Raw genomic sequence first — 27,452 nt, forward strand, 5'->3', positions numbered from 1 at the left:
AGATTGACACCTTTCCATTTTTTTGACATTCAAAACATTAATCAAATGGAGATCATTTCTAAGGTCCAAAATTATTGAAATGATCAAACAGGATAGCTCTTTGATATTCTAGTATATAGCATTGTTATTTTATTTATTTTCTTCATTTTGTAGCATTATCTTTTCTCTTGTAGTTGTACAGGAGGGATGTCACTACTTAGATTTGAAGCTATTACCTTATGAAATTGGAGAAAGTTTGAAAACTTATTTTGGTAATTCAACAGGATTGGACTGAATTTTCTACTGGATTCATAGATTGGGCTAGCTATTTAAGCATGACTCATATCAACTCAACACCTCTCAATCTAAATTTTATAAAAAGAAGAAAAAGACCTTCATCAGTCTTTTTTTTTTTTCTTTTTCTGTTGCAATTCTTTAGGCTCATAGATTGGAATTTAGGCTAGGACTTAGACGACTCTTAGAAGATGCGGCTGGGCAGGCCAATGGACCTGATTCCTGCAGGATATTTTTGTAGAAATATCGAAATAGATTTTTAATATTTGCTTCTTTTTTAGTTCGTCGATTTATAAGTTTTCAGTTGCCCAAAAGAAAAGATAAAACTTTTAAATTTTCCTCCTTCATTAGAAAATCAAAAATCATCTTCATAGCTATTACATTGATATGTAAAGATTAGGATTAAAGGCTTGATTATCCTGGATTATGATTGCTACCATAACTTAATCCAAATCCAAATGAAGCCGATATTGGAATAAAATCAACATAAAAACTTACCATAACTAAGTTTTGGATGATAAACAAGGTTTTGAACACGCCCTTCAGAGCCTATAAAATTTGGAGATGATAGCTGGAGAGAGGTAAAAAGTTCACAAAAAAAAAAACCTTGTTTTTAACCTTCTCTCTTCTAAAGCGACATGGATGAAGCCACCGCCCCTCTTCCCTCTCCGAGATGTCGAACGTCGCCACTCTTCTCTACCCTTGCGCCAAAACCCTAGCCTCCACTAACCAAAGGCTCCCATCTTTCGCTTCCCCGAGGCCGAGAACCCATGCTCCCGGGAGAATTTCCACCTTTCATCGGCTACTCCCTTCCATCCGACACCGTTGGATCACCCTTCGGTGCTCCTCCGACCAAGCCGCGGGGGAACAGTTTGGCACCGAGAATCAAAACGCCCAGGTTCTTCATTCTTCTTTATAATTTTCTTCTTGCTATTTAAGTAACGATTTTGAAAGATTTGGGCGCTTAGTTTAGTGTCTAAGTTTTGGTTCTTTCTGTCCAAATCTAGGATAAATCGAACTCGAGCAATAACTTTTGGACGAAGTGGATGGTAAGCTTTTATGTAAAGTTCTTTTTTTCTTCTTCTCATTTTCCAAAGTTCAGATTAAAAAATATAATTTTGAAGATGGATATTGAATGCTCTTCCTATTGTTTTAGGTCGTGATTTTCTTGCCATGTACTTTGATATGTATTTATAAGGATTATTCGATTTTTTTTAGATTTAGTAGTTCATGCATATGAAAAGGAAAGCAATGCTTTCTGATAACAGTGGATAAAAAGATAGACTTCTTTTTTTCTTCTGTAAGAATAACCCGTCAATTTTGATTTTTTTGAATAGCTATTTACCATCCATAGTCTTTAATTTTGTACTTATAAGGATGTTTGTAGCATTTTGGATTTACTATTTTATGCATATGATCAGATGTATACAGGAGAAATGAGATCAAGAGTGGCGAAGCTGGGGCTCGCAGCTGTTCTAGCTTATGGTCTCTTTGATGGAGTGACCTACACGACCTTCTTTATTCTTGCCTTTCTTGGTTATGAGAAAAGTACTGGGAAGAACCCAGCAGCCAATCTCCAGGCCCTCTTAGGGGTAGGCTAATTTATTACTCATACTCGTTTTTTATTTTGAATTGTTCTATAACTTGCATTGGTTGTTAATTCACGGATGTAGACTAAATAGATGTGTTGCAAACTTACATCATATGTTACGACATCGATAATTTTGATAATTTATGGTCAAGAAATATGGATGCATTATTGATTGGAGTCCTCAACCTGTCTTCCATATTTAGCTTGGGTGTTGTTTTTCATGTGTTTCGATGCTGAGGCAGCTGTATAACTTTTGAGATGTCTCCTCGTAATATTAACGTTAATCATGCAATATGATTTTCATAATTGCCATTTTATAAGTATGCAGAAGTCACTTCCTTCTGTCATAGTTATCAACTTTCAATTTAGCAACCGCACTCATTAGAAACCCTTCTTGACTTTGATATATTTTAAGATTTCTATAGATGTCTTAGAAATTTTGATTTTTGAGGTGCCACCACATGGGAGCATCTTTTATAATTTTAAGCACATCTATTTAATGATATTTGACCTGGTTTTATCACATGGTTTTTACCTATTTTGCTCCTGTGAGATTACCATATTTGCATGATGACCTGATTGGCTTAATCTACTAGTTTATTCCATTAAAGGCTAGTTATTTCTTAATGACCTAAATGAGTGAATGCTTGTAGGAGCTTTGCTCTATAAATATGCTTATCTCTTTGGAATTTTCAATTAAAGATCTTAGCCTTCTTTTCTCTAAAACTCACTAATAATCTCTTCAAGCTGAATTCTGGGTGACTATTGCAGTATTGTTCGGGTTTGAGTTCCACCTATTGCATCCACAATTTATGGAAGGATCAATGTAGCATGAGAGAAAGACGTCAAGCAAATTGTACTCTTTTTATTTTTTTGGTGGTTATTGGGGTGGGGTGGGTTGGGGGGGGGGGGGGGGGTGGGGAATCTTTCTCTGAAAACAGCACCGGGGTGGGGTGGGGAATCTTTCTCTGAAAACAGCACCTTAGGGCCTGCCTCAATCGATAGGTTTTGTCCTCTCTCTATTTACTACTATTCTTGCTAGCCACTTTTTTTTCCTCATTCATCTTTCATTTTATAGCAACATCAAGGGCATCTATTATGTCCTTGGCAACCATTTAGTTTGTAACATTATTTTCATAAAACTTTTTTAGGGACCTTTCATATGCATTAGCTGAAGTGCTCGATCCATTAGCACTTATGAAAGGCTAATTATGAACACTGTTCATCTATGCAGCACAAATCTTATAATCAAGTTCTTTCTTGAAATGCTACTTTAGAAAATAAGTTCACTAAAACTTTCCACTTTTCTAGTGGAATTCTATACTTTTAAAGCTTCATAGCCACTTTAAGAACATTTAAAGTATAAATTTTATATTATTTTAGTACTTGTGCTTTGTTGCTTAAGTCCATTAACATGCAGGCCTTGCTTTTTTCCATGTGTCTTATTTCTTCTCTAAAGTTTCTTGTCTTTATAAGAATCTTGTTGTTTTCAAGCTAGTCCTTTGCATAAATATTTGTGCAAGAAATTTTGCCTGCCAGGTTTGACAACCTTGTTTCTTTTGTTCATATATATGACTTCTTTTAAGCACGATCTTTCCAATACATGCATATGGACCTCGACTATTTATTACCTTTAAACACTAAAACATGTAAAATTTACCTACACTCCAATATGTATCAAAGTTTTAGTGAGAAATCTGATTTGAATGTTAAACTTTATATATAATTTGATGGGAGTGAAATTGTATGTGAATACAAGTTGAAAATATGGTGTTCTTTCATTTTCTAATTTTTATTTAGAAGGCTTTATGCTTAAAGAAAGTCCTTATTTAAAATTCTATTTTTAGTGTTAAAAGCGAGGAGTTTGTATGTGGTTGGAGGCATACTGAATACTAAGTGAGAGCTTTGTTCGTATATAACCATTTATGGGGCAGACAGACAAGAAGTATGGTATAAAGGCAGTGCATTTCAGGTTATATAACAGAGTAAACGTATGACTTATAGTGAGGAATGCAAGTTTTATTTTCACCAATGCAATAACATAAATATCTTGTATGCTGCTATTGTCTTAGCAGGTCCAATATAATGTTATCATTTTCTAAATGTAAATACATTTTCTAGTTGATGTTGTATTTCCCATATCCAACTGTTTGGTACTCCAAAATTATTTAATATTTCCAGATCTTGTAAGATTTATTTTGTCATATCTTGCTTATTCATGATTAGCTATCCTATATAATCTTATTTAATTTACTAAATTACGTCTAATATACAACTTCATCTGATTTGAATCCAACCACATTTGTATGCAATGGATTGTAGAGAGGCGTGATGTCCAAAATTATAACTGATGTCTTCAGCAAATTCCCAAAATTTTCGGCTATTAGATTCATTTATAAGACCTTACAAACTTGTACGGCCCATCTAGAGATAAAACAAGTGATGCCTTCTCCAAATTCACAAAATTTTCCACCGTTGAAGGCATTTATAAACGCTTTTTTCTATGGAAGGCATTTATAAGACTTTACAAACTTATATGTCCCATAAAGAGATAAATTTCAATGTGGGGATATAGTCAACTTTGTTGAATCAATTCAAGGTTGCTAAATGTCAAGAAAATCTGGTTACCTTCCCTCCTGGATGGATTTGATTCAATGAATAAGCACAAGAAGTTGGCATGATATCACAGCTCAAATTATATTGACATTCCCATCATGATTTAAGGTGATTTAGTCACTTTCACAAAAAAAAGGAGGTTATGTACTTGATGTATTACAAAGCAGATGAGATATAAGAGGGTTTGGCCTTCAAGATCATTGATTCTGCATTGACAAGATTCAGATGTGGGAAATCAACGAGAAATCCCTTTTCCTTTGTTGTGAATACTAGCAAAACAATTTTCAGCATAACATTCACCAAATTGTGACAAGAACCTGTTTTCTTATGCAAAATATTTGATCTTTTTTGTTTCATGGAGCATAGTATAACTATTAGCAAAGAATCTGTAAAACACTCCCTGATCTCTCATTAAGCAAAACCAGTCAATGAGCATGAAGATCTTAATCCGGCTTCAGAGCAATCATTACCCTTTTCTTCCTTTTTTTCCCTTTATTTTAAAAGGAAAGGTGAAAATCCACTTTGTTTCTATTAAGAAACAAAAAACAGCCTGCAGTATAAGCTCGGATTGTGCAGTTTAAATCTGCAAGCTGAGAGAGACCAGGCACCTAAAGAATAAAGAAGGACCACCCCAATAAACAACTAAATCATCGCCAAGCAACAGCATGGAAGTTCATACATCAAGAACATAGTTCTCTGTCTTAGTCTGTCTGATCCACATGCACCCATTCGAAGTGAAGTCTCAATCCCTAATCTGTTGGACACTATTGTATGATATAAATGCTTACTTTGGTTTCAACTGTCCTTCAGTTTGGCTACTAAAAGATGGTTATTACCTCTACAATACTTGTTTTGGGTTATTGACTCTTTTGATAGTTTGTACAATTTAATAGATAGTGATCATAATGTGGACTGGAAACAATGTTACAAGACCATTTCGAGTTGCTGGGGCAGCTGCATTGGCACCAGTCATTGATAAAGGATTAAAGAGGATACAGAAGTACTTTAATTTTCCGAGTCAAATCTATGCCTTTTCCCTTGTGGTGGGCATTGTAGCTGCAACCTGCCTCATGGTTGTTGGTCTGCTGATACTCTCAAAATGGGGAAAATAGACAACTAAGACACTACGCATCAAAAGAGCACCGAGAGACTGCTAATGCTGAAATCCAGGTGCAGTTCCTACCTATTCTCGCAACAGAAATCACATGTTTGGGCAAGAAGTGTGTACATCTTTTTTAAATCATCCCCTTTATTACACTGCAGTAATTGTATCCTTATGATGCTATGTTTAGACCAACTGCTAGGTGATATATAAGCCAACATAATGCAACTGGATATCAAATTTTATATTTGCAAAATTAGGGCATCAGTCATGCTTCACCCTGGACGATGAAACAATTCAGTGAAATTGTTGTGTTCATTGATATTTAGGTGACCCACAAAGTTATAAACAGCATACCATCTCTTACAAGTTTGCTTTCCTATAAGTATTATATGCTTGCAGCTTCAAAGACAAAAAAATATTAAAAATCCTGGGTGAAAATATATTGCATTCTGTGACTGCTAAACCTGTTGTGAATTAGTAATATTCTGCATCAGCTGACCTCAAGTTAAACTTTTCAAGGACCTTAGATGGTTGATCATGGAGAAGATACTTAAAGGAAAAGAAGGAAAAAAAAATCTATTGAATTTATCACTTAGGAGAACCAGCAAAAAAAGCACACTGAGGTAGTTGAAGTAAGTCGATCCAGTTTTTAGTCTGGATGGTAGCATGTCTGAGTTGAAAAAGTTAACAGCTGTTTTAGAAAGAAGGGAGAAGGCTGCAATTTTGACGAACTTTCAGTTTTGGAGAACACTTTCATAGGCAATCAAACATTTGATAAGGGACTTAATTACAATCTGCTCTACATATCTTTCAAGCAGATGGCTTTTTTAAATCATTACTTCCACTGTTATGAAGGCTAAGGTATTGCACTGCTGCTTCCATCAGTATGCATTGTAAGAAACCAGACTTATTACAAGGTACTGTTACTTTCAAGACTGAATTGAGGAGCAAAATGGTGGATTTATATATTTCTTGTCAGTTGTAAACATATCTGTAACCATCATTACTATTATGTATTTGTAGATATAGATGTCTCATTTGAAACTTGTGCTCGATAATACCAGAGAGCATGTGACAGCCTTTTGTATGCAGGCATTCATTAGGCTATATTGTCCAAGTTGGACTGAGGTATTTTTATCTTGCCATCATATGAATTTAGTCAATTTATCTCTAAACAACACTTCTAAGAGATTGTATTAAGGCTTGAACTTTTGTCTCTCCTAATGCCTGAATTTTGATAATACGCTAACTCATTATTTAAAATTGAACATTTATGAATATATAATGCATGATTTCCTTCACCATCCAAGAGATGCATAATGATTCTTTATGCAAGAAACTGCTTCCAGTCATCCAATAAATGAAGTTGCTTTATATGAAAGGTCAATCCAATCTTTTCCTAGTTAACCATAAATTGCTTCTTTGAATAACTCCAAAATCTTTACCCCTCTGAGCTAGATCTGCAATATAAGGTTGACATATTGTTGAGTATTTCTTCTGAATATGTTATTTTCTGTTTTCTTGGCAGATCATCCTTAATTCTTATGGTTACATTGGGGCACATATTCCTAATTTTAACATCTCTCTACAGGGTAAAATTTGAATCCTCAGCCTCCTAAGGAAAGGATTCCCTTATTTGTCTTTTTGCTTGATATTGTAAATATATAGTAATTTTCAGTCTATTCCTTTTAAAGATGAATTTAGAACATCATATTCAAATTAAGCCTTCTGTTTATATCTTATTCAGAAATTTTTGTAGAACTTAATTATGACTTCATATCTCAAATGAAACCAATGTGAAATCTTGTTCTAACTACGACTCTCAAAAATAAACAACCCAAGAATATCGGATCCAATTTCATGGAGTCGAGATATCATAAATAAGAAAGAGATCCATTTTGTTGGCTTTGGAGTTAGAAATATTCTTATGGTGAATAAAATGCCTTAAAATCTTAACACTAACTTATTTGGAGAAAAATAGTTTACCACAAGTAAAAGAAACCTCATAAATATATGGTTTCTTTTTTATTCGGTAAACAAAGATTACTTAAATATCTAAGGGCATTTGGGACTAGGAAATTTTAAGTTATGATACGATATTGTTGATCTAGCCATCGGTTCTTCCAAGCTGAAATATTTTGGGAACTTACAGAAACAAAGTATCTTATTTGGGATTTGAAGGGTCAAACTATAGTTTGCCCAGTATACAGTAATATGCCCCTTACTCAGAGATAGAAATTCTGATCATCAATGAGGCCTTGCAGATCTGTAATGCTTAAATTTCCGGGGAGCTCGCCAAATGACATGCTGGTCACCATAGGATTCTCAGGCCCACCCTCTGTTCTTGGTTGCAAGTCAGTAGCATATGCTTGATTATACATGGCTGCTTGGTTATACATGGCTGCTTGGTTACTTGATGTGTGGATGCTTGGCATGCCAGATGGATTTGCAGGAAAGCTCCAAGTAGATGCCGTTGGAACAGGACCCATGGTTATATTGGGAACAGGTACAGGGCTTGGGGCCATATCTAAAATGGCTGCCTGAGTGGCGCTGTTATGCCAAAAATAGAATAAAGGAGATTTTTAGCTTTCTCAGGAATAGACTATCCACAATTTATGAATACTATGTATATCTTCTAACAAAATTTATGAAGTTGTATAAGTATGTGAACCGGCTGTAGTCATTAACATCCTTAAAAGCATGTGTTCTTGCTTCATATAATAGAAACAACTTGTAGAATTATTTACCTGAAGTGAAGGTGGCATAAATATCCAAGTTTGCTTCATTGCATCTAATCTGCTTTAATTGTCTATAAGTTCTTTCCATGGTTCAAGAAGTCAAATTTCAGTTTAATCAAAGACTTCCCCTAAAGGAGAGGAGAGGAGGGGGGGGGGGGCGCTTTTGTTGCAAGGCTCATGAATTTAATGGTCTACAGGGATCTGGTAAGGCTAGCTTGGAAGAGTAGTGTGTTACAGTGTATGGTGATTGATGGATGTGATTATGTCATGAACTAGGGGTGTAACTGTTTCAAAGAGAGATTAAAAAAATAAGCAGATTATACTATTACAGTTTCTGCAGGAATCTTAATAATGCAACATTATTTCTGCCATTTACTTAGGTTGTGCTTTTGAATCATGGGGTAATGTATTTAACAAAACTAACAGGTAATATTGGTAAGGTTCAGAGATAGTTACTCTACCAAAACATTTGAACCAGGCAATCCCTGCTAATAGGTAGAGTAGTTACCCCATAAGTATGTAACCAAACTAGCCGATAGGGTAAGGCTTAGAGATAGTTACTCTACCAAAACATTTAAACCAGACAATCCCTGCTAATAGGTAGAATAGTTACCTCAAATCTGTTTTCATATTTAGTTAGATTCCTTATCATGATGGATATCAAATGAAATGTTTGATGCTTTATTTTCCAAATTGTTTTTTGAACTTATTTCATGGTCTATAATTTGTATGGTAAAGTTATTGCTTAAACATATCTTACATGAAATTTAGAACTTCTGTTCGGGAGACAATGCCTAGAATAGGATTTTTGACAGAATTTTCTTACCCATTCATGTAATTCGTTGCATTGAGGTAAGCATTGTTCATTGCTGGGATTCCATAAACTCCATGATGGCTACTAGATAATCCACTTCCAATTGGATCCAAATAAGGCTGCCCAGCTATAGGCATTGAGTTGTTCTGTGGGAGAGGAAACCCCATGCCAAAATGATTAGCTGCATTCTGAAACATATCTGCAGTAGAAATAATTATGTTAGTAAGTGATAGATGAAGAAACAAAATAGTCATGTATCAGTGATTTCTTAAAGACTTCTTTCATGAGTTTCATGCACCAAAAAAATGTTGCACTGGTGAAATAATCAAAATATTTTATCCTTGTTCTTGAAACTTTATGATATGATTTGTAACAGCAAAAGAGTCAACCAATCAGCCCAAAACATTATTTTTTGCTTCCCAAAAATATTCTTATTTGATTTGAAGAGCAGATCAAGCCACCTCGAATAAAGGGATGTCTATGAGGAAGAAAAGTACCTTGCAAGATCGATTGTTAAATTCACAGGCCGGGTAAAACACCAGCTAATATGGAAGAGCTGAGGAAACTTGCCTGACATAGGGTGGATCGCATGATGATTTGGAGCAACTGGAAATGAAGGCTGTGAAGCATTTGCCATCATTAATTTTCGTTGGTGCTCAAGCAACTCATTGAATTTGGTGATCTGTTCGATCAACTTCAATCTTACACTATATGCGACAAAAAAATCACAATTTTGCTCCCTAAGCGCCTTCCACACTGAATGTAGGGAAGAAAACCAAAAGAATGGAACAAATTAGAGCAAAATATTTTCATTCATATTCTGAACAAAAGACACTAGCAATTAAATTATGTGGGTGCTTGAGATGGCCCTTTGAGGAGAAACTCAGTTCTAGGTTAATTTACTGAGTTGCTTTTGAGGTTGGCTTCATGAATCCTTTGCCATCGATTCTTGCGAACAGCATTAGCAACCCTGGTAAAGCCAGTATTCATCCTGTGCTATGACAGATCAAGCCATTCCCCCATCAGACTTGGCTCAACTGGTTGTTGGCTTCCTCTCGATGCAAGGAAATGCCCCAGATTCAAATCTGTGTGGTGGTATCCCTCTGCTTTCTCCCAAAAAAATAAGAAAAAAATAGGGAAAATCAAAGGAAGGGTCAAGCCAATCAGGATCATGAAGCTATCTTTGATGAGAGAATTGTGGGTTGTGCGCCTGACTGGTCAGTTCTTAAGAAAAGAAATTGAGCTTCTCAGGGTATTGCTTTATGAACAGAGGATTACTTTATTATAATATGTAGAAATTTCTTCCAGATCAACTTTTATCTCCAGAGATATCCTGATTGACCCATGTATGACAGTGTGCATGAACAAATGGGATGGATTTACAGGAGCGGTGCAAACAGCTAAGGTATCCCTAGAGCTGTTCAGTTTCAATTACTGTTTTATACTTGAGGATGACCTTTAAGAACCACTCTTATTGGAAAAAAATGAGAGGAGCAAATGCACATTTGGCATGTGAATGACTGTGGGATTCAATGTACTGAAACAATGATGATGATAGGTTTGTTCTCTGGCCCTGATGTTTGCCAAACGTTTTTATATCATCATGACTAGTGTGAAGCTGCTCAAACAGTTCTGCTATGGCTGCTCAACTTTGGCAAATAATTAAATGTCTGTTTGGGACATTAGGGAATAACATAATAGTAGAATCTTCTAATGACAGGATTTTAGATGGCATCCTATGGTTGGTCGTAGAGCAGGATTTTGGATCTCAGAGAGTGTAACACAGCCAAGAGGAGAAACCTCCCTAAGAGGTTTGACATGGATTTTGGTAAGCAAATGTAGCAGAATGTTGTCCACTGCCTTTAAATTGGCTATGGGAGATGGATTGGGTAGTGTATGGAGCTCATGCTAGCTGAGCCTGGATTGAATCAAAAAGCTAGTAACAGGAGGAATGTTCTTTTGGCAGACTTGGAGCTAGATCACCAGAAACACAAGGTTTTCAGTTAAAAGAAATAGATGATCATCGCATAAATAAACTATATGCTAAACAAATAAGACTTTATTTTGCTTCATTTATAGAGTTAGCCCTACCCTCAAGCGCAAGCCAGCGCGGTATTCCTTCTCTCTCGAGTCTCTGCAGTATCTGTTCTGCGCTCATATAGAACTTTAAACTTGATTCTATCTTGTGCTTGACCTTCAATAACCAAGAAACAGGATTGGAATTTAGGAAAAATGTTGTTTGTAGTTTGAACTGATTGAGCTAGAATTCTGAGAATTTTATCCATTGACCATATATAAAGAGAGTAACAAGGCATGTCTTACTTGGTCAATTATTTTAGAAACATCTGCCCTGCTTATAGCACTTGCCCCTCCTCTAGAAGCCCTGGGTCTGGATCTCTTTGGTTGTGTAGATATTGATTCCTGTTGAAAATTCTGAATGAGGTTTCTTGCACATTTGTTGGGCTTTCATGATCAAACTTTAGCAGAGAAACTCAAGCTATAATGTAGAATAATGAACTTTCTCTTAGAATTTGATCAGAAAGAAACAACCCTAATGATTAATAAAACTTTGTATATAATTAACAGCTCATACCATTCAGGCCGGTGTGCTCCTTTACCAAGCTAATATCACTGATCAAAGTATACAGTAATATGTTAGAATGTGGAAAAATGAAATCTCATGTAAATCAGGAAATCTTATTCCATCTATATAGATTGGCTTTGCAAACTGTTGTTTATCATTCTTTCCAAGCCTTTATTAGTTCATTTCTTACGATTTTCTTTTAAATAACAAGTATACTGTCTTCCTAAATGATTATAGCATCAAACAGCAGACAAAAAAAAATGTCATGCTTGTTAACTAGCATAAGAGGAAAAGATGTTTAAATTAAAAAAATGAATCTTTGCTTAACCAATTTTTGGAATTGTGAAGCAAAAAAAAAATTCGATAATTGAAACCAGTCTTATTTGGTAAACTGTCCAGTTGCTTTACGAGCAAAAATTGGCATACTAACTTAAAGGGACCTAATTGGTTTATGGTCATATTAGATTAAGTTGCAGGGATGGAGACTACAACCCATTGGTTGCAGTCATCTGACATGGTTTTGTTTATGTAACATCTCTTTAAGCATAATGTTCAATTTTCACAGTGAAAGCAAGATGTACTATCTTATTGTAAGTTCATCAAAATATCTTTTGCATTGATTTATGTTGATATATGTATGTATGTATGTATGTATAAGTTCTTTTTTTGGATTATGGCGATGTAAGGATAACTGGTTTTAGACATGGGTATCCTGAACTAAAACTAAAATAGAAGATGAGGTAAACCTTGTAGCTTCATGACCTTCCTAAGGGGAAAATTGAGGCAAAAACGCTCCTCAGCTAGTTTTTGCTTGTTCCAAGATACATTGGTCAAAAGGAATGCATATGTTAAAAATATGATTTTTCTTTTTGTTTGATTGTAGACAAGTCGATACAAAAGTTAAAAAAAAAAAAAATGCTATATCCACATAACCAAAAAAAATATCTGGAGAGTGCATAATTATCAGGATTTTCAGTTTTCCAGACATTTCTGTAGAACTAAATGGACAAACTGAAAACCCTAATTTCTCCACTTTATTTGTGGTGTAAAAATGCCTGAAGATGAAAATGGAAAAGGCATATCCATGGAAATTTTTTTTGGAGTATTAGCATTTTGTCCATTGCAAATGACATGAACACCCTAATGAAATGATCCAAGGTTCTCGATCTAAGGATCTTCATCCTCTCTAAAATAAGATGTATTTTTTTCTTAAGTTCTTTTTAATGGGAAACAAAAATGATCCTGCTTAAGTTGCTGTTAAAATGGATATTTTTCTTGTATCTTTAAAAAACGAATACTTAGATTTACAATTTACTGGTAAAGATGGTAAAGGGTCGTCATGATTAAAATATGGCACCTTTATTTATTATTGACATGAAACCACCTCATGCAGCAAAGTTTTCAAATCTACTAGGGCAGAGAGAGGGGGAGAGTTTTAAAGAGCAGTAAAAATTAAAGCAGGGAGAGTACAGACTTGCCTCAGATGAGAACTGGAGGGAGAAAAGAAAGCAAACAAACTCTGACCTTCTCCTATCTTATTTGGCCTCTATTGGATTGCATTCTATATAGGGGAAGGAAAATATTGTCAATTCAAAATATATCAGACACCAGGGTACACTGCCACATGGTGCAAAAAGTTCTCAGTGGCTTTGTTATTGTCAACTCTAGCTCTGGGCTGGATAGCCCAATGTGCCTAATTTGATCAACACTAAAGAGCATTTTTTAGGGCTTGGTTTAGTAACCAGACAAGACTTGTCAAGAGCTTAGAGTAGGGCTTGTTTGGTGTTGCTTGAGATTTTTCTCTCCAATTTTTAAATTGAAAAATGTACTTCCCAAAAAAAATATTATTTGGTAATATCATTAGACAAATGCTTCTACAAGAAGTAGATAAGCCAAAAAAAAATAATTCTTGTAGAACTATTCCCTATCTTCCAAATTGGCTAAAGTTGTCTATAAAAAAAAATTAGTTGGACAACATGGAATTACCAAATGTCAAAATTATCATTATACAAAAACTTTCATTAGTTTGATATTTGAGAATGAATTTTGAAAAAAAAAGTGTCAAACATGCCTAAATGCTATTCGCACCAAATTAGTCTATTTGCAACTAAAAAAAGTAAACCTGCTCTGTATGAGTCATTGCTAGTTATCCTGGTATTATATATTCATATATACTCTAGAATTGACACTTCTAGTCACTATATTTATCTCTTACACCCACTTAGCTTTTGAAATAAATGAAGACTACCCTGACTACCTTGACCACGCATTAACCATTAAAGTCATCATCTCTACAATCACCCCCAATCTCTTCACCACCATCACATCCACCACCATCATCATTGTCTCTACCACATCTCCATCATTGCCATATGTGCCATACAGTAACTACTTCCACCATCAATATTACAGGCATGTAAAGATGTCTTAATCGTTACTACCATTATCTTCTCCATCTCATCATATTTATATTTTTAAAAATTATTGATTGTACAAAGTATATTTATATTTTAAAAAATAAAACTAAAATATCAGAGTTTCTATTTTTCTATTTTACAAAATAGAAAAATGAAAGCGATGTTTGATGGCACCTAAATTTTATTTCATTTTATGTTAGACAAATGTTTTGCGTTGAGGATGTAAGAAGTTTGTTACAAGTGTCCCCACTTTAACCATCCACTTTGCAAACTAAATATAAGATATACATTTTGGATGCTTTTCTATTCAATTCAACCGTAATCCAATAACTCTACTTCCTTCATCCTATCGATCCCGTTATGCTGTTGTATTGGCTTTTTAATCAAATGAGATGTATCTTCACCAACTCTTATCACAATTAACATCCACATAATATCTCGCTATCCTATGTTAAACAACCTAGGTAGCATGGTTGGATGTTATTATCCCTTTTGCAAATATTAGCATCTAGAAATGTATTGACTTGAATAGTTCACATTTGTTTATTGAAACTTTGGAATCTAAAAATTAACAACTTATAGCCAATAATTGTTGGCTTAGTTAGTTGGCACCTCTCTTCCATGACCTTGCCCTTAGACAAGGTCTCGGGTTCAAATCCTGGATATTATTCAAAAATTTGAAAAAGGGCAGTCTATAATTTAGGAGATACATTTTACCTATTGAAACTAATTTATTTCAAGATGCATGCAATATAAAAAGGTAGCATCATAATGGTGCTACCTTGGTAGCATCGAAATATCATTTTTCACAAAATATATATAAATCAAATCATAAGGGCGGGGCTTGGTGCAAGTACAAGGTTGCTCAATTTTTCGACCTAAGCATCATGGGTTCAAAATACCGAAACAATCTCTCCACATGAGGGTAAGGTTGTTATATTTGACCCTCTCTTGACCTTGTAGTGGCAGAGGCTTTTTGCATCGGGATGCCTATGCGTAAATAAAATCCTACATTTGTATGCACAAGAATCATAAAATTGTAGACATGTAGAGTCTAGAAAAATGGAAACAATGGTAAAAATAGAAACAATGGAACAAGAATGATGGAAGAAGATACCATTAGAGTTCCCATTATAATAAGAGGAAGACATGGGTGCTGTGGGGTTGGGGAGGTCGCAAATTGCTTACTCTCAAAAAGAGAGAGACGAAAAGGAAGGATGCACTCTTTCCAAAAGTAGCAAAAGAAATAACAAGAGCAGCAGGGGTGGAACCGCATCCTAGAGTTCAAATTATATATAAAAAACAAGATTCGATGTGGCTAAAGAATATATTGGATATGGTACTAAAAGTTGGTCTATACTGGGTTTGGAGATTCATTCATCCAATTGCCTCGATGATATTAGTTTTGCAAGATATTCTGAAGACAAGGTTAAAAGGATGAGTTCCAAAACTTCTGATCCTCTGAAATCGCCAAAGAGATCTACTATGATCACTTAACTGTCCACGTATCTTGGTACAACAATCCAATTCGAGGAAGGACCAACGAGAATCTTAACCCGAGATCTAACATAGATAGATGCGAACACCACCACCTTGTACTAGAAAATATCCTCATATTTCACTATAAATCTTGGGAGTTACATCGCTCTCCTCTTGCCACATGGCATCAAAATTGTTATTGTGAGCATAACAGGAGCCACATCACTCCCTTGAACTTCCATTACTTGTTTGAATGAGACGTTACATTTCTATCACATCAAAATAGATAAAGCAGCTTCTATGAATCTAGTATAAAAATGGTAATAGCGAATCCTCCTAGATAGTTTTAAAGAATCAATCATATAGAAATTATGATAAAGATACTACGCAACAAATCTCCTACAACCCAAGTATAGAGAATTCAGAAATCTTGGGTATATGAATCTCGGCAAGTTCTAATAGGCAATATGGAATCTAATAAGATTAGCACTTAGATTGTTACTAATCTATTCAAACCTCTTACATTCGAAAGTTACAACGACTTTCTATATTTTCTGCCGAAGAAAAAAAAGAGAGTTTCTAAAGCTTGAGCGGTGGAGGATGTGAGCTTCGAGATAGATTCGCCCAAAGCATTTCCATTGCACAAATAGACGGATTGGATCGGAACATTTTCATTGCACAAATAAAAGCTCTTCTTTTTCTACTTAAATTCTCTCTCTCTCTCTCTCTAAAGAAGAGAACGAAAAAAGATATGCTTATTGAAAGGAATTATTTAAGTGCCTTTTTTTTCATGATTAAATATGATTCGTAATGAAATTCGGTCATTTGTCATGAAAAATAGTACTCGAGATAAGAAATTGCAAAAGATGAGCAGTAGCTTTTAAGTTTCGAGATCAAAATATAAGAGTTTATTAGTTTGAGAAGGAACTCTAGCTTACATGCATTGTAATATAGTCCTTATTTTACATCAAACCTGGATAAGTGTTTATTAGAAAAAATTTCAACAAAAAAACATATTTCATCGAAAAAAATGGGTAATGCTGCATCTATTTTGGGTATCTATATACAAATTTGCAGGTTCGCATAGAAATAAAAAATGTTGCTTACCAACGGTCTTGAGCCTACAATCCTTATCTCGAATATGTTTGGATATTTATCGGCTTCCAACCCTTAACCCTATCCAATGGAAAGGCAAATGATAGCGTTAAAAATTTGGTTAGGCAGATTGCACATATCTATAGAGAGATCAAGAGATTCAATGTGTCAATAAAGAATAAAATAATAGTCATAGGGATTAATAACGAATAACTGACCTTCATCATCTTCCCTAGGTTTGGACGCAACATGCAATTCCTCTATATCTCTTTCCCTATCTCTATTTCTTCCTCCTCTTCTACTTTCTTCCGATCGGATTCTCTTTGTTACTGTGGAGATTGGGAGGTTTCCTCCATTCTCTATTTCATGACCTTTTCCCTGGTAGGTGCTGAAAGGAAACCGACTTGCCTTCTGTGAAGTGGCCAAGAGACGTTGCCGACCTTAATACATGGACGGCATTAAGTCCAATTTTCCATCTATCTACATTAAATTCTCTCCCATTTTCAGAGACTAATGAATTCCTTCCTTTTTATAGCAAAAAACAAAGAGAAAACACATACATTGTACGATTTAACTTTTGCCGGTATATCCTGACAAAGAACGTTGCTGCGAGACTAATGCTATGGAGACCATTTTGTGCACACAAAAGTTCTCGCTGCCTCGCCATGCAAGTGATTGCCTTGACTCATTGGAATTGGTTGCATGTTGTATTATTATTCTTACAGATTAGGTTAAACCAAGATTCACCGTACCGATATCAGACCTTGTACTGGTACCAATCTTCAGTACGCCATCCGTAACAGTATTATGTGGTACGGTATAGTACGACATACCATTAGTTAAACAACGAGATGCCACTGACCCCGAGAACTTTTCGTGTGCACGTCCCTGGTGCCCCAAAGCAAATCCCTCGTCATAGTGGATACTTTTTACAGCTTTTATAATCTTATAACGGATGGAGCATAAAAGTGGCATGTATCAATCATATCTGAATCTAAGGATGTCTTTGCTGACCTTTAATTTGACCATGCCAGGAACCGCCACGGTGAGAAGCCATCAGAATCAAATATGTCATCTTTTTCTCTCTTTTCCTTCTCCTTGAATGGAATTTGTGCATCAATGTTAGCAAATTGTGTCAAGGTAGGATTGCAAAGAGGCCATAGGCAGCAGCTTCAGAATAAATAGATCACCATTGCCAAGGCATTGGTACAGAAGTATTTTCCTTTTTAAGATCAGAAGCCATAAATTACAAACGGAACCCATGCTCAAAGTGGGTATTTCTACAGTAACTCTTTTAACAAAAACATACTCATGATGCTTCAATTCATAAAATCTTTATTGATTCAAATAATAAAATCTTTATTGATTCAATTAATAAAGTCTCTATGTTTCACCCTGTCAAAATCGTTGGCTGAATCCAATGACAATTTAGAGTTAATGATTACTTCCCCTGCAATGCTTCTCCAAAACATTAGAAAACATTGAGAACGATGCAAAACTACTAGGACGTTATGAATCCAACTTGTCAACAATAAAAGATTGTCATGCCAATTGATGCAATCGTGGCGATTTCAACGTGTGACAGCAATGTTAAAAAAAATTTGTGACAGGGCACATATTGTCTGATAAATGTTTCATTAGGTTGGCCAAAAAAGACTAGAGACTATTGTTACGGGGGGTTCCCCGAATTTAGTCCCACATCGGCTAATCAGCGGAAAGGTCTGTGCCTTAAATGGGGGGCTCAATAACCTCTTCTCACCGAGGCGCCTTCCCTGGGGTAGTACCTGCGCGGCCCTCCGGGGAAGGGCAAACCCGTGAGGGGTGGAATGGGGTGCAAATCCCGCATCAACTATAATAGCAGATTATTAAGAGTGTCCGTGCGTTAGTATTGGAAAGATAACAAGAAGTGTGATGGTGATAAAAGAAGTATAAAAGAAAAGACATAGGAAGTGGTACCTTGTGCTCATGAAGAGAGAAGACTAAATGACTCTATTGTTAAAAAAGCTGGCAGGTGAAGATGCTGCGATTTCAATTATGACAATCTTTAAACTTAAAATGAACAAAAATAGCACAAAAAAAAGTGAATGAATAAATAAAGATGGATAATGTGTGTTGGGAGAGTATTGTTTTATTGCAACCTAAATCTAGGAGAGAATATTTTATGACGATTTCCATACGTGTGCTTGGGTGCTATAAATTTAAGAACGAACATTGGCGCAAAAATAAGATTGCTTCATTGTAACCTAGGTATCATGAGTTCGGATCACGGAAACCACCACATGTGGTGATAAGGCAGCATATATCCAACCTTTTCCATATCTAACAATGGTGAGAGCCTCAGGCAGTAGGCCATTCTTTTTTAGGGGCTAGAAATTAGAGAGAGAGAGAGAGAGAGAGAGAGAGAGAGAGAGAGAGAGAGAGAGAATCAAACAATTCAAAGGACACTCCTTTTGTGTACATAAGAATTTATTTATACGTAGTCGTGTACATTCTAGTTTTGGATTTTTACCTATTCCAGCATATCAATTTTTCCCCTAGTTTGCTCATGACACATCATGAAGAACTCTTGGGAAAGTTTATGAGCCAACTTAAGTGACATTTGCATGGTTTGTATTTCAAATTTCACTTGTAAATTTTTGACACATACAATAGTCTACAATATTAAGGATATTACACACAAGGGGGTTGCAAGAACTTGCAAAATAAATCTTCCCTAACGTTTCCACCTCTGAGCACTGCTAAAGGTCAGCAAAGATTGTAACTCATCGGATTCTTTTAGAAGCAACCTCTTGAAGAAACTTGCATCGCCAGTGGCACCCTGAATGCTAGTTTGCTTTAATTATTTCCAATGGCAACCATTATTGTTACGCCCCCGCCTCCACGGAGCACGTGCGGCACCCAGTGCCCACGTGAGGGCCACATGAAGGGGGAACACGGGGCTCCCTGCCAGATATTTTCTGGTTCCGGAGCTTCACGCAAGCGTCCTTCATCCCTCCCCGGTTTTGTTTTCCACCTAAAACGCGTCTGCAGGATTTGGAGACACCCGCCTCATATGCCCAGGTTCTAAAACGAGTCTTTCCGATATGGGACTATTAGGCCTCACACCCTTCCCACCATCGGACAAGAGCCGTCCTCGGCTCTGATACCAAATGTCACACCTCCGCGGAACACGTGAGGCACCCAGTGCCCACGTGGGGGCCACATGAGGGGGAAAATACGAAGCTCCCCTACCAGATATTGTCCGGTTTCGAGGCTTCACGCAAGCGTCCTTCACCCCTCCCCGGTTTTGTTTTCCACCCAAAACGCGTCTGCAGGATTTGGAGACACCCGCCACATATGCCCAGGCTCTAGAACGAGTCTTTCCGATGTGGGACTATTGGGCCTCACAATTATCTACTTTGAATGATCTTTCAACAGCAAAGTTACCATTAAAAGTTGAGGTGTGTACCATTTCTCAGGATTTCTAATGTTTAATTTTTCTCTTCTATAATAGCCAGTTTAACCAAAACAAACCACCTGGACATTCCTAAGCCACAAGAAAGTATCTACAAATTGTTCTCCAACCCAACAAAGCAAAATCGCCTTAGATCTCCTTGAACATACCATTCTTTAGGTAATGAGAGACACCATTACTACAGTTGATGAGGCAACAAATTTCCAGCTTCCCTTCCAATGGGTGACAAACATTGCACCTCTACAAGTGCAGTAGTCAATAAAAGCCCTTTTGCTCGACAGACAAGCTATTGAACACATGAGAAATAAAAGTATATAACTAAATAATAGATATATGCCAATCAAACTCAGCCAGAAAAGAGATGATTTAAAATGCCACTACCTTGTTCGAATCCATGCGCATTCTGAACCGCAATTAAATGTGCCCAGCAATTACAGAAGTGCTATTTTTTGGCACCCTTTAGTCAGGACACCATCACTGTTATGAAGTTCATTGCAAACGAGTAGAATGGTGAAAAGAAAACAGAACATAGTCTGGAAAACTAACTTTAGTATCCTTGTATAATGCCCATACATCAGCTTGTAATGTTGTGCTCAGTTCATTTCATATATAGATGATAGGTTTTCATAAACTCAAAAAGCAATTTCCTGGACTCAAATTCTGGCAGGATTTGATTGAAGGTGGTGACCTCACAGAAGATCCCAAAAAAAGAGACGGAAATGAAAGACCTCCAGGCCTCAAATACATTCCCCAGCTGACAGGCTGGCTCTGCTGCGTCTGAACCTGATTCACTGCAAGTTAAACAGGACGACGGACAACGATAAGAAACAAATTTTCTTAGAAGTAGATGCATATGCCTCATCATAATTATGTTGACTGACAGAAAAAAATGAGTGGTGAATTTGCATTGAATTCACATCTCATATTACAAAGATCAGTAAACACCTTATATGATAACCAATAATAAGACCGATGTAATGGCTTGAACTTCTTGTCAATGTGCTGCCTGATTTTAAGAATCTTTGAAAACGATTAGAAACAAAACAGCCAGGAAGAAAAAAGAAAAAAAGTTGAGGGGTTTGAACTTTGAAGTTCAGCTTTTTCTTTCATGAAGTTCAGCATTGTTATTTGCCTTTAATGAGGCAAGCAGAACATCTTATATGAATTTAACCCAAAACAGTACCAATCTAGCCAGCACAATACTCGTCAATCAGTACAACTTAAATATAGAATGAAAACAAATCTCCATCCTATCAAACATATAGGAATCCAATCTATAGAAAATTTTGTCCATGATAAATGTGACATATATGATATTAACAAAATTGTAAAAGAAGTCATTAGGTTTTTGAGTTTTCTTTCCTATCAGCGTATGAGATAAAAGGAAATAAAATAAGAACATTCTGCCCTCATATTGATGACGTAGGATATAAGGTGGCATACATTCAGCCAACATAACAAAACAATTTAGTAGACCAATTCAAACTTTGGCTCCTGTTGGTGCATCTAAATGTGCTACATCCCCTAACATGTCAACCGAAACTTGCCCGCTGAGGTTTCTTGAACTGTTAGTCATACTTATTTTTCAGTTATGTAAACCTAACAATACACTGAACAACAGAAACCATCAGAAACAAAAGCTTGCAGAAAGCAAACAAGGATAACAACAGGACAGTGACAAGCAACTGTCAGGGCAAGAACTAGCAGATGGACCCATAATTAACTTCTCACCCGGGATGACAAATGCTTAGTTAAGCTATGGCTATTCAAGAAGTATACTACTAGGGGTGGCTTGTAAACCCTGGCAATTAAAAATACCCCAACAAGCAAGGGTTGGCCACCACTGAGAAAGGCTTTTGGTGTCAATTTCATGTGGCCATCACTAAAATCACTCTGAAATTATACTTTGTCGTATTGTCATTTGCTTACTATCAATGTTAAATCGGATATGCAAGTTATTTTGTCCATCGTCTGGATCCATGATGAAGGTTCAATGACCAGTGACATTTTGGGATGACATGCAACATGTTAACATCCAACATGTCACACTTAGATGGAGTTCAGATACAAGTGTTTAGTGATTACAGATGCTCCATCCTAGATACAAGTGTTTGGTGAAATGTCGGTAATGTTACATGAACCACAACCATAACTGGAAGCCTATGACTCTCCAGCACATAACACATTAGACTATGGATGACAAATATTCAGAATCAACTAACCATGATATGAAAAGTAATGCATGAAACAAATGCATACAACTTCAGAATAGCTGCTGTTGGTCACCCATTTGACAAATATATAATACCTTGTCTGGCATATATAAATAACGGCATTAATGAAAATGCTCATTCCAATTCATCAATTGAACAGTAAAATGGCTATATATTATGGCTGCTCATTGAGTGAGAATAAGGAATATACTGCATCCATTAATTTTCTAACATCAAAGAAACTCCCCATTCAGGTTAACTGACAGAAAATTTACAACCTGAAGCTGAAGAAACCAACCTGAATTCAATCATCATAATAAAATTATATATCACAGAGCAATCGATACACATGATAACAGAAACGAGATGAATAACAATTAAGTCAATCAAGTCAAACAAGCAAACATGACATTGGAGTAACATGCCAATATTTTCGAAAAGAAAAATAGAAACCTGTTGAAGTGACCATAATTACGCGCTCAGTTTCAGAAACATAGCTCAATCACAAAGGAAGAGAAAGAAAACTAAAACCTTAGGGCCACATGATTGCAAACAGCATGTTCATCAAGGCAAAGTTGATAACAGTAAAAGATACACACAGGCATCATGGAAACCTGATTTTAGTGATTTTTTTTTTAAAAAAATCCGGAGCACTATCGAGCACCAAAAAATAAAATCTATGGTTGATATGGCCTACACATGCACTGCAAAATTGGAGTTGGCATATTTTGGGTGGGTACAGAAAGACTTATCCAACCCTTTAATTCAACAAGAAGTACCACCAGTATGACCGGTGTGATAGAATGCAATTCCGAGTGATAAGACATAGGACAGAAAGAATAGGATGGAACCGAATACAATCAGCACCTTCTCTGTAAAGTACAATGTTGTTCTAAAAACCAAAGCTTCGGAACCCAAGCTTCAGCTTTCTGAAAGCAAAAGCTTGGTTTAAAAGGTCAAGAATGTCAGATCAGCCTCAGAGTGCTTCTTTGAGCTGAAATGTTCTCAACATAGCTCTAGCTTTGTCATACTCATGAAGAGCAACCAGCATATTCTTTAAACGACGAGCAAGCCCACGGGTATCTTCCTTGCTCACACCCAATGCATGCCGCTTCTCCAACTTGTTTCCTAACTCTGAAATGCAATCCACCAAAGGCCACAGCTTCTTACTGGGTTCTATAGTAATCTCAAGACCTGTCCAAACCCCCGATAATGATGCAACTATCCTTTCTGTTCTTGTAATAGCATCATGAATATTGGACATGATACTTCGAACATGAGGCACAAGTTTCCCCCTCAAGAGCTCTTCAAGAGCAAGCTTCTCCAAGACTGGCAGTGCAAGGATATTTTTCCATAAGCAAATATTTCTGAGCAAACGAACAGACATACCAAACCTATACGCCATAAGTTGTGCAGCACCTGGCACAGCATTCGTCAACACTGTACCCCAAGCAGGCAAGCTGAGGCCAGTGATGGCCTCCGTCAAACGACTACGAACAACAGCCAACAATTCATGTAGTGCCTTACTAGAAGCTGGAACATAGTTAATGGCCATATTTGTGGCAAAGACTACATTTTTCGTCATTTGGGTGCTAAACATGTCCCAACAGTGTGCAATTTCATGGTGTAAAATGGGAAGCGCTACCTTTTCAACTAGTTCCGGAATAAGATTAGCATCGGCATCATCAGGATCAAAATCGCGATCTTTCCCTGGCAAACCATAATTAAATAACAGCTTATGCCACTCCATGTCAAAGAAATCAGTTGTGTCATAGAGAGGGTCCCACTTCAGAAGTTCCAATCTCACATATGGGGAGAATACTGCAGGCGCACTTAGAGAGACATAAGCATCTCGGTAAGTCAAGGAAAACTGATTCTTCCATCTTTCAAACCTTTCCTTGACAATTTTAAGGTTGGAGTACTCCTCAGATGCATCACTAAAAATCTGTTCAGCAGTTCGTAGCAACTCATTGCGGCTAGACTCATATGCACTACTCTCGCTGTCACTCTCATCGGTGCTCACCTCTCCTTCAATTTGCTCCAATGCAATATCCTTTCCAATTGATGACATTCTTTTTGATTCAGACCGAACTTTCCTTCTCTTTCTGGCTTCAGCCCTCTGTGTAAATTCCATGCGCTTCTTGAGGTTGACATCCCTACCAAACTCATCCAATTCAGCTGATAAACTGGAACTTTCTCGAGCAGCAGCAGCAGCAGCTTGTGCTGCAGTTGTTGCTACAGAAATATGAGCAGGTGAAGTGCCTTTATTAAGAACTGATATCGCTGCATTTACAGCAGCATCCACTTCATTAGCTTCATCAGCAATATCAAAAGTTCTTCTTTCTACAACAGCTAAAGCCCGCTGCTCATGAAGCTTCTGCATCTGCTCTTCGAGCTCTTCAATGAAATAGGCCTTGTCATGTAAGAAATCACACATCACTGAAATGAAGTCACGGAGCTGCTGCATGAAGACATACTTCTCATCAGCAGATTTCAGAGACTTCTCCAAAGAGGTGATTTCAGAGAGCGCCTCAGAGAGATGTGTATCAGTCCTAACCAATGAATTCAGTGTTATGTTGTGGGTTTCCTTTAGCTTACTGATGTTCTCTTGCAGAGCTCGGGTGGCAACCTCAGCCTGTTGGGGAATGGACATGACCTCTGCACTCTGTGAGACCACAATAGAAGCTGGTCCAAGAGACACATTGCTCATTGAAGACTGAAGAGCAGCCCCCAAGTAAATAGAAACCTGTGGCTGGATGGGTGGAATTGTTGGAATGCTATTAACCCCTCTCTGAGTTGATGCCTCATCAATTTTCCTTCCTAAACCCTTTCTGAACTGCTCCTCTTCCCATTTCCTCTCCTCCTCATCCTCATCATCAGCCACCTCTCCATATCCACCATCAACAACCTTTGCCTCAGCTACAGCAACCCTCTCCTCCTTAATCTCCAGAACACCCCTCTTAGGCCTACCATCCATCTTGCCTCCAAACAAAGCAACCCTGCCCTGGAAATCATTCTCCTCTTCATCACTAGATCCAACTGCTGAAGGGTGGCCACTCATCATCCCGCCATCAAGCGAAATGTAATCTGGAGCAGAGTGACGTGGCTGTTGGAGGTGTGCCCTCTTGGCCCGGATAGCATCGATTGTTGCCCGATCAGGTATCACCAGCAACTTTCTCCCCTTCTCTGCATGGCCCCTCTGTTCATCTTCCTCCTCTTCCCCATCATCCACCCCATCCTCCTCTTCCTCTTCCTCTTCCTGCCTCTTCGATGCAGCTCCCTTCTCACCTTCCTGCCCAGGGGTTGTAGTGGATGCTGGCTTCACGAGGCCTTTAAGGATGATAACAGGTTCGGCTGGAGGAGGGTTAGTCTTCTGGGGTTTGGGCGGCTCAGAGAAGGAGGGGGCCGGCTTAGGCCGGGGCATGCTCCCCAGAGGGCGGGCATTTTTCTGAAGCTCAAAGAGCCTCTCCTTGGTATACTCACCAGTCTGCGGCTGAACATTGGAAGGGATGGAAGGGGCCAAAGTTGAGGTTTTTGAGCGTTCCTTGGCAGAGGAGAGCTTATGGATGGAGGGAACGGGTTTGGAGGGCTGGCGAGGGGCTGCAGTGGCCACCCCCTCCTCCTCCTCGTCATCTGCGAAGCTAAGGCGCTTCGGTCCCTCAGGTTTCGAGCTTTTGGGCTTTGTGAGGCTCAAGGTTTGGCTCCTGCTGGTGGTAGATGTGGAGGTTGTGGCGGTGGAGGCGGCAGGGGCTGTGGTGGTCTTCTCCTCTCCATTAGCATCTCTGTCATCGGAACGGCGGCGGAAATTCTTCACTCTGCTACTGCTCATTAATCCCAAATCTCTATGTTCTGAGTAGAAATCACAAAGACCGGAATCAATCCCAGGAATTCAGCTTACTGCGCGCGTTTCAAACAAAGATTTTTACCCCTTTTCCGATCCAAAACTTAGAGAAACAACATTTTTTTTTTTGCTAAAAATCAATTCAACCATAAGGTGGGTTTACATCAGGTTAAAGGAAAAGAAAAACCCTACCGAGAGGGATTCTGACCTTATTGGGCTGGTTCTGAGCCAAAATAACTCCTCCTTTACGATCAAAAACTCAGGAAGAAACGAAACTAACTGTTTGAATCTAACTATCGGATGGAAAGGAATCACGGGGAGGAAAAAAATTAAAACCCTAGAAGAATGACAAAAATGTTGGGAAAAATAAGGAATTTGATGGGCAAAACCGACCTCTCCAGGTTTTATTGGAATCCTTCTTTTGCCTTGGTTTTCTCTCTCTTCTTCGTGGTCTTCCACCCCTCGGGTTTTGGTGGAAGAAGGGCCCCCAGACCGGCAGAAAATGAGACGCCTCTTAATCTTATAGCTTTTCAGAGTTTCGGACGCATGAATATATCCTGACCGTCCGATTCTCAACTAGGTGGGGCTTGACCCTTTTTTTATTTTTATTTTTATTTTTATTTTTATTTTTATTTTTACATACAGCCGCCCACATTAACCTAACGTGAGTAAAAACCAGTTGAGTCGAGATACAATACATGGCATAAAAATGGGAATACAATATCTGCCCATGTCCATGAGACCTCTTGGGAGTAATGGATGGCAAACGAGACAACCCAATCTGCTGTCTTGTTTACCTTTCGATACATATGAGCAACCTGAAAGGAGTTATAGTCTCTCATCATCCTCTGTAAATTGCTGAGGAGTGAATGGTTGTCAACTTGTCACTCAGCATTCCGAATCCAATCAATCACCATAGCAAAGTCTCTTTCTAAGGTGATCTCGCTAGCTTCTAGAACACTCCTCGCATAGGTGGTACCCTTCTATGCCGTTCCGAGCTCCGCTCCCATGACTGCCGTGTCACAGATGTGCCTCCCTCCCACGGTAATCAGTCTAGAATTCAGTGGCGTGCCTATTGAGCAGGTTTGTGTCGGATTGGACTGTTCACCTAGAACAGGCGCATATCCCAAACCGAGCCGGCTAGTCAACACATCGGGTTTGTCAAACATCAGGTGGCGCATATCCCAAACCGAGCCGGCTAGTCAACACCGGTACTACAACAGGCTGGGGGA

General features: G+C 37.6%; 1 protein-coding gene, 1 long non-coding RNA gene and 1 pseudogene across 27 annotated transcripts; 1 reads left to right on the plus strand and 2 right to left on the minus strand.

Moving 5' to 3' along the window:
• The first annotated feature begins 830 nt into the window (after nucleotides 1-830).
• LOC103714518 (uncharacterized) lies at nucleotides 831-9,912 on the plus strand. 21 transcript variants are annotated; one of them, XR_015976011.2, is made up of 7 exons: nucleotides 847-1,171; nucleotides 1,281-1,322; nucleotides 1,695-1,865; nucleotides 5,374-6,713; nucleotides 7,114-7,177; nucleotides 7,850-7,939; nucleotides 8,026-9,912. XR_015976011.2 is itself a non-coding variant. In XM_008801790.6 (5 exons), the coding sequence occupies exons 1-5, from the start codon at nucleotides 947-949 to the stop codon at nucleotides 7,855-7,857; spliced, it is 510 nt and encodes a 169-aa protein (XP_008800012.1). In that variant the 5' UTR covers nucleotides 832-946; the 3' UTR covers nucleotides 7,858-9,912. The 21 variants fall into 21 exon arrangements, 3 of the variants coding, with proteins under 3 accessions (XP_008800012.1, XP_026663245.1, XP_017700086.1); XR_003387052.4 differs by lacking the exon at nucleotides 5,374-6,713 and having other exon boundaries at nucleotides 832-1,171; XR_015976013.2 differs by having other exon boundaries at nucleotides 843-1,171; nucleotides 5,374-5,650; nucleotides 6,105-6,713; nucleotides 7,114-9,912.
• A 1,192-nt stretch (nucleotides 9,913-11,104) lies between these two features.
• LOC149767854 (uncharacterized) lies at nucleotides 11,105-17,981 on the minus strand. Of its 2 annotated transcripts, XR_016399723.1 has the most exons (4): nucleotides 16,931-17,981; nucleotides 16,725-16,793; nucleotides 11,731-11,768; nucleotides 11,105-11,634 (listed from the first exon to the last, which is right to left on the minus strand). It is a non-coding gene; the product is annotated as an uncharacterized LOC149767854 (long non-coding RNA). The 2 variants fall into 2 exon arrangements; XR_016399722.1 differs by having other exon boundaries at nucleotides 11,105-11,768.
• A 2,547-nt stretch (nucleotides 17,982-20,528) lies between these two features.
• LOC103714519 (transcriptional repressor ILP1 pseudogene) lies at nucleotides 20,529-26,722 on the minus strand (annotated as a pseudogene). Of its 4 annotated transcripts, none has more exons than XR_015976017.2 (3): nucleotides 26,614-26,722; nucleotides 23,247-26,228; nucleotides 20,529-20,957 (listed from the first exon to the last, which is right to left on the minus strand). The product of XR_015976017.2 is annotated as a transcriptional repressor ILP1 pseudogene, transcript variant X2 (transcript). The 4 variants fall into 4 exon arrangements; XR_016399725.1 differs by lacking the exon at nucleotides 20,529-20,957 and adding an exon at nucleotides 26,429-26,513 and having other exon boundaries at nucleotides 23,098-26,228; nucleotides 26,614-26,714; XR_016399726.1 differs by lacking the exon at nucleotides 20,529-20,957 and adding an exon at nucleotides 26,413-26,513 and having other exon boundaries at nucleotides 23,098-26,228; nucleotides 26,614-26,714.
• Between the last annotated feature and the right edge of the window lie 730 nt (nucleotides 26,723-27,452).

Source organism: Phoenix dactylifera, chromosome 3 (assembly GCF_051530095.1).
Source record: "Phoenix dactylifera cultivar Ajwa chromosome 3, Ajwa_hap1_PhDact_Kaust_v1.1, whole genome shotgun sequence".
Lineage (NCBI taxonomy): Eukaryota > Viridiplantae > Streptophyta > Magnoliopsida > Arecales > Arecaceae > Phoenix > Phoenix dactylifera.

Coding starts and splice junctions, on each gene's coding strand:
- LOC103714518 (XM_026807444.4), top strand. CDS start 947: ATGTCGAACGTCGCCACTCTTCTCTACCCTTGCGCCAAAACCCTAGCC. Junction 1,172..1,280: donor CCGAGAATCAAAACGCCCAG/GTTCTTCATTCT, acceptor GTCCAAATCTAG/GATAAATCGAACTCGAGCAA. Junction 1,866..7,113: donor ATCTCCAGGCCCTCTTAGGG/GTAGGCTAATTT, acceptor TTTTCTTGGCAG/ATCATCCTTAATTCTTATGG.